At 49.0% G+C, this 6,805-nt stretch overlaps 1 protein-coding gene across 3 annotated transcripts; it reads right to left on the bottom strand.

The window, feature by feature from the left end:
• Positions 1-77: 77 nt before the first annotated feature.
• On the bottom strand, positions 78-6,805 carry Cenpt (centromere protein T). 3 transcript variants are annotated; one of them, XM_048437086.3, is made up of 13 exons: positions 6,648-6,805; positions 5,249-5,339; positions 5,044-5,131; positions 4,831-4,927; positions 4,592-4,728; positions 4,420-4,456; positions 4,088-4,236; positions 2,608-2,805; positions 2,312-2,464; positions 1,870-1,960; positions 738-914; positions 396-500; positions 78-314 (listed from the first exon to the last, which is right to left on the bottom strand). In XM_048437086.3, exons 1-13 carry the CDS (start codon positions 6,758-6,760, stop codon positions 191-193), a joined length of 1,560 nt encoding a protein of 519 aa, XP_048293043.3. In that variant the 5' UTR covers positions 6,761-6,805; the 3' UTR covers positions 78-190. The 3 variants fall into 3 exon arrangements, with proteins under 3 accessions (XP_048293043.3, XP_048293045.3, XP_048293044.3); XM_048437088.3 differs by lacking the exon at positions 6,648-6,805 and adding an exon at positions 6,290-6,592; XM_048437087.3 differs by lacking the exon at positions 78-314 and having other exon boundaries at positions 395-533.

Here is a 6,805-nt window from a genome sequence, read left to right as displayed (position 1 = left end):
GCTGTGCTAGAAAGTGTTGGGGGTATGAGGGAAGAGGATCTGGGCAAAGCCTAAGACATGCACCAAAAAGCAGAACAACCCATTTGTGAGACTTTATTGGTGCCAGGAGATGAGAAGGCAAACTTGATGATTGTGTGGGTCAGTCCAAGGTGTCCAAGGCAGGAAGAGGACAAATATACAGGCCTGGCCACTACTGGGCAGGGAAGACAGAATTGCCACTAAATGCACAGGGAATGAGTAGCTGTCGGTACTCCAGGGGCAGGTACCGCTCCACAAGCACGTGCAGTGAGACTTGATCCGTGACTAGTCCCTGCCTGTATGGGAGGAAACGGAGGTCAGGCGGAGTCAGCACTCGCACTCCCGTGTTCGGCCTCCCTGTTATGTCTCCCACTTACCGTCGCAGCAGCAGCTCCAGGTCCTCTAGCTTCACGGTCTTACGGCCAGCATGAGCAGAAAATACCTCCAGGTCATTGCAAAGGTGCTGGAAATACTTGTCTAGGCTGCCAAGGTTGTGACAGAGCAGATTGAACAGTCTGTTTAAGAAACGGCACCTTGGCTGGGCAATGGTGGTGCACGCCTTTAATCCCAGCACTTGGGAGGCAGAGGCAAGCGGATCTCTGTGAGTTCGAGGCCAGCCTGGTCTACAAGAGCTAGTTCCAGGACAGGCTCCAAAGCTACAGAGAAACCCTGTCTCAAAAAACAAAAGGCACCTCTATCCACTCACATGCTAGACTTACCACTTTTCCACTATCCCAAGAGCCGCCTTCTCCACAGGCCTCTTAGTACAGAAGCTGAAGAACTTAATATAGTGGCTCAGTCCAGCCTTATAGGGGTCTTGGTGGTGCCTAGGACCTGCAGTTCGGGTCCTCGATGGAAGCCTAGCTGGCACAGACTCCAGGGGCCCTGAAGGTAAGCTGAGGATAAGAGCAGACAGAGGTGACTGAACTGCTGTTTGGGGAGACTCTTATTCGAGAACAAGTCCTGCTGGCTCTGCTGAAACTGGGACTATTGTTCATTAAGTAGAGTGAACAAGAAACCCAACTATAGCCAGGTGGTGGTGGCATTTGGGAGGCAGAGGCAATCTCTGTGAATTCAAGGCCAGCCTGGTCTACAGAACTAGTTCCAGGACAGGCTCTAAAGCTACACAGAGAAACCCTGTCTCGAAAAACTTAAATCATAAATAAATAAATAAATAGATAGATAGATAGATAGATAGATAGATAGATAGATAGATAAATAGAAATCCATCTATCAGCCAGGGGTGGGGGAGGCGATGGTGGCACACACCTTCTGTCCCAGAACTCAGGAGTCAAAGTAAGACAAATCTCTGTGAATTCCAGGCCAGCCTGGTCTACAGAGCAAGTTCCAGAGCAGCCAGGGCTACACAGAGAAACCCTGCCTTGAACAAACAAACAAACAAACAAACAAAAACTCTGTTCTTTCCCTATGACCTTTATCCTCCAGTCTAGCCCTAATATCCTAGGCTAGCTTCAACATACGTACAGGTACCTGCTCAAGCTTGTTGAACCTCAGGTCTCAAACTGGATAGATTTTCCCCCTCAACAATCCATCACTGCTGATCTCCTCCAGGAAGCCTTCTATGATTACATACTGACCTAGGAGCTTCTCCCTCACCCAGGCCCCTCCAAACTCCCGGAGATAGACACCAGGACGACAGGCAGGCTACCACTACCAGGCTGGAGCTGCTGTGCTTGTTAAACGTCTGCATATCTACAATGCCAACTTCAGCGTCTGCATATCTACAATGCCAACTTCAGCGTCTGCATATCTACAATGCCAACTTCAGCGTCTGCATATCTACAATGCCAACTTCAGGGCAGCCCCTTCTCAACAACAGTGGTTTCTTACATTGCAACTCCAGATGGTGGGGGTGGTTCAAACTGATGTGGCTGCTCAGCCTGGAGTAAGTCATTGGTGCTGCAGGATAACTCTGGACTTGCTGCAAAGAAAGAGTGGAGTCACAAGGGGTTCAGGCTCGACCGTCTGACATACTTGTACAGGCCTAGTCTCCTTTTTTCCCCCCCGAATCAGGGTTTCTCTGGAGACCAGGCTGGCCTCAAACTCAGAGATCCACCTGCCTCTGCCTCCCAAGTGCTAGGATTAAAGGTGTGCGCCACCACTCAGCTTCCTTTTCTTATTCTTGAGGGCCTCATAGAGCTCTAGACAAGTGATTGTCCCTTATACGCTCCCTGGTCTCTAGAACTACCAGTTCCCAGAAACAGCCCAGGAAACTCTTCTGTATGGTGGTGTCTAATAAGTTAATGACACTCACCTACCCTCAGCCTCTTACCTGGCCCGCCAGGAGAATCCTCAACCCCTGAAGAGCCTTCTTGCTCCTTGGCCTCCACAGCCTCCTGGGATCCCACTGCTTCTCTTAGTTCTGGAAGCTGAGGCTGTGGTTCCGAGAAGGGCAAAGGAATAGTACCCAAGCCAGTTCTGTTCACTGAGGGGAGAACAAGACAAAGCAGCACCGTAGCACTAATCTCCTGGCCCAGCCCTGACCCAGCTCTTGGGTGGAGGGGGAACTCCTAAGTTGACTCTCACCCAGGATAAGCTTTGCTCCAAGCCAGCTGCCCCCATACTCACTGTGCTGCAGCCCAGTCCCAGCACTTCGCATCCTGTGGCGCACAAGTCCTTCAGAACCTTCGACCCCAGTGGGAGAAGGGTTGGGCAGAGAACGATATGCACTAAGGGAGCCGCCAGCCGAGGGATGTGAGAAAGGCTGGGTGTCTTCCAACACTTCATCCATTGGCAGAGTAGCGACAGGGCTTCTATGGTTGTCACCTAGAGATCAAGAGCCAGATAAACTCTAGATTTTGGGCCCACCTAATACCTGGGGCAGTGAAACGTAAGGGTCTTCTCTGCCTAAGTGACCTCCATAATGTCATATGTCCTTTCTCTGACACTCCCAGGCCTCTCTAACTTGCTTCCACCTCCAAAACTGCTTACGCACATACGCCTCAACTGTGTACTTCTTCCTCTGCTAGGCACTTTCCTCAAACATTAGTGAACTTGTCTTCTGAAATCAGGATCCCAGGTTGGTGCTAACTGACCATGAAACCTGTTTTCCTAACAAGCTCTAGCCACAGAGCACACACCCTTTCCCTCTGTCCTCAGCCCGCAGTTCACAAACGAAAAGGAACAGACGACTCAGAGACACCAAGGCTAGGTGATTTTTTTTTTTCTCAAGACAGGGTTTCTCTATGTAGCCTTAGCTATCCTGGAGTACTCGCTCTGTAGACCAAGCTGGCCTTGAACTCAGATCTGCCTACCTCTGCCTCTGGAGTGCTGGGAATAAAAGTGTGTGCCACCACAGCCTAGCCTTTGTTTGTTTGTTTGCTTTTTGAGACAGGGTCTCTCTCCAAAGACCAGGTGTGATTCAAAAGCACAGAGATCCACCTGCGTCTGCTTCACAAGCTTGTGGGAGGCTCCCAAGCCTGGCTATGATGGCTAGTCTTGGTTATCAGCTTAACTACATCTGGAATTAACTAAAATGCAAATGACTGAGCACACCTGTGAGGTTTTTTGTTTTTTAATTAAAACATTTGATATGGAAAGATACACTTCTAATCCAGATCTTTGAAGTGGGAAGATTCACCTTTAATCTGGGCCACACCTTCTACTGGCGGCCTATATAAAGGGACACGGAAGAAGGAAGCTTACTCTCTTTGCCTATTCTGTGTCTTTGTCTCTGTCTCTCTGTCACACACAAAGTCCAGTCCTTCACTGGCAATGGAGCCTACTTCCTTAAACTACTGGATTTTTGGACCTTCTGTTAGTAAAAGCTACAGTCTGTAAGCCATTCTAATAAATCCCATATATAGTCATTATATTATATTCATATTCATTCTCTAAGTTCTGTTCTTCTAGAGAACCCTGACTAATACACCAAAGTGCCAGGTACACTTAGCAAAGAAAGCAGAAATTCCTCACAGATACCTGGCCAGGCTCATACAGCGTCCTTGACCTCACCAAATGTGGAGCAACCCTGAACTCAGTAAAGCCTCCTGTCTGTCAGAGAGTGCTAGTGTCTCCCTAAAGCTAGAAAAGGAAATCTCAACCTTACCTGGAAGAGCTGAGGTCAAAGAATTATTTTTCAGATCCTGCAAAAGAGCACCTACATCCACAGGTTGGCGTTTGGGACGTCTGCGAGCCAGACCAGGTCTCTTCACTGACTGTGACTGAGGAGGTGGGACAAAGCTGAGGTTGAAGGAGCTGTTAGGATGGAAACAGACACAAAGGAAGCCTGAGACACTGCTTTGCCAAAAGAGCTCATCTCTTAGGATATGGCTCCCATGCTGTAAGTCTGAAACTAACAGTAAGTGTATCGCAAGATCCCATGAGTCAATACCTCCCTCACATCTCTGCTCCATCAGACCCCAGAAGAGGAAACAGTACCTGGCCAAGGATGAAGCATCAGCATTCCCAGGTGGCTCTGTCAGACATTAAGACATTGTCAAAAGAACAATTCACAGTGAGTTACTCAGGCCCATGGAAGCTCTCCCAGGTCTCTTCAACCTCCTCAGCAGAGAGAAGGGAAAGAACAGCACAGGTGTGTCCTAGAACTCACCTGAAGCGAGAGACACCCCCTGGTTCACTTCCTGCTGAAATATTGACAACCTCAGCCTTTGCTTCCTTTTGCTAGTGGCTCGTAGACCTGGAGCCAGGGTTGAGGGGGTTTCCGGCTCAGGAAGTTGCAGCTCCAGGCTATAAGGATGGAGTTTATCTCAGATATGTCAGAAAGCCCAATTTTAGTTTCTGGGGACCTCGAAGAGGTGGCTCAACCTATGAGGGAATTTCACTGTGTACCTTCCCAGACTGCTTTCCTGTCTGGAAGATTCCACCATCTCTGGTACTTGTACTGGCTTCATCACTGAGTCCGGCATCATCATAGAAGATTCAGGGGCTGTACAAATACCAAGGAGAGGGTAGGGCTGAGAAAAAGGATAACGAAGGATACCATAGGGCTGGCCACTGGGCTAGCACCTACCTTTAATTGGCAGGCTAACACCTTACACTTACCAGTTAGTAAGATGTTCTTCAGCAGAGTCCGGGGAGTCTGTTCCTCCAGGCGCCTGTGGGCTTGAACATGAGCCAATCCGCCAACTGACTATGGTAAAAGACCACCATTCTACATTTTTGCCTTGAGAACCCCTCCAGTTAGACTTCGAAACAAAAACAGACTTGACTTCAGTGCTCCATGAAGTCACTCATGGAGTGGGCTTACCCTAGTTCCATAGGAATGCCTTCTGACAGTTGTTTTTGATTGGCTACCCTGCCTCTTGGAGGAAAGTGCTTGAAGTGGAGTTCTCTGTGCACTGTGTTAAAAAAAAAAATGGCTTTGAGAATTATGTGTGGGGAGTGGGAGTGAGGATCTAGAGGATGCAGATGCTACCTTCACGGGGGTTAGTCACACAGGGAACAAATTGGGAGAGTATCTCATTCCATTCTTAAAAGTAACAATCTAAGCAGAAAATTCAAATATCTTTACTTTTCAAGTTGTGGCCAAGGTGTGACAGGAAATTCCACATGGGTCACCCTAGCCCTGTTTCTCCAGTCCAGTGCGGCTCAGAACTCTACTGTGTTCTCCAGGCACAGCTCCCATCTCATTACTCATAGATGCAAAACATATCCATCCGAGGGGCTGCCCAGAATGTTCAGTGGATAAATGCACTTGTTTCCGAGTCTGACATTCTGAGGTCACCCATATGGTGGAAGGTGAGACCTGACTCTGCAGGTTTCTGACACACACACACTCACACGCAGTAAATAAATGCATAAATACCACATGCTGAATGAGGAAGGGCTAGGTGGAACCAAGCCTATAACCCCAGTTACCAGGGAGGCATAGGCAGAAGAATGGCTACTTTAAAACTTGTTTGGGCTACAGGTTTTTTTTGTTTTTCTTTTGTTTTGTTCTTGTTTTTTTGGTTTCTCGAGACAGGGTTTCTCAGTAGTTGTGGAGCCTGTCCTGGAAAGGCTGGTCTCCAACTCACAGAGATCCACCTGCCTCTGCCTCCCGAGGGCTGGGATTAAAGGCGTGCGCCACCACCACCCCGGCTGGGCTACAATTGCCAAGGCAACTTAAAGAGACCCTTAAAGAGATGTAGCTCTGTGGTCGGGTGCTTAACTAGCAGGCATAAAGCTCTGGATCACACACTAGTACCATGGGGGGGGGGGGGGACACCTTATCACGAACAACTGTCCTCTCGAAAAGGACGACATCCTTCCAGATCGACAGATGCCAATTTCAGTATCATCTGCTCACCACAAGCCTCAAGACATTCCAAAAAGTCTTTAGTAAAGCATCCTTCCAGTTCCTGTCTGCTTGGGAGCCGCAGGGAGTAGGACCGTGTGTTGGGAAAGGAGAAGTCATCTTAAAGTAGGAGTAGATGTCAGGACAACCTCGGTCTGGGTTGAGTGACACAGCCTAGAAAACAGAGCCTTATCCTTTGTTTCTAAAGATCCAGCACTGTTGGTCCTTGTGGAGCTCCACAACAGCTTAGCTGAGTCCGAATTGATTAGGATATAGTCAGAGCTCGGCGATTCTGACTCCACCGAGACTCAGTTTTTCTTTCCGGACAGGAAGGCACAGCCACCACTCCTCAGTCAACACTCTCACATACTTAGTCTGAGTACTCCGTCGTCGCCTTGGGGAGCGCGTATCCACTGTATCCAGCACGCGCCGCAGAATCGTGCGAGGTGTCTGACCGGGGTCCAGACTGTAGCGACCCGCCATGCTCAGGATCCGCCCCTCCTAACTGCTGTGGCTGCAGCCAGAGCT

The sequence above is a fragment of the Myodes glareolus genome, chromosome 22 (assembly GCF_982192425.1).
Source record: "Myodes glareolus chromosome 22, mMyoGla1.1, whole genome shotgun sequence".
NCBI lineage: Eukaryota > Metazoa > Chordata > Mammalia > Rodentia > Cricetidae > Myodes > Myodes glareolus.
This window is presented reverse-complemented; position numbering and strand designations above follow the sequence as displayed.

Bases quoted from the DNA above. Each gene is read 5' to 3' on its own strand.
- Cenpt (XM_048437086.3), bottom strand. From the start codon at position 6,760: ATGGCGGGTCGCTACAGTCTGGACCCCGGTCAGACACCTCGCACGATT. The intron at 4,237-4,419 runs GTACTGTTTCCT...CCATCCTAACAG, and splicing joins GATGCTTCATCCTTGGCCAG to CTCCTTCAACCTCAGCTTTG. The intron at 501-737 runs GTAAGTCTAGCA...CAACCTTGGCAG, and splicing joins CTTGGGATAGTGGAAAAGTG to CCTAGACAAGTATTTCCAGC.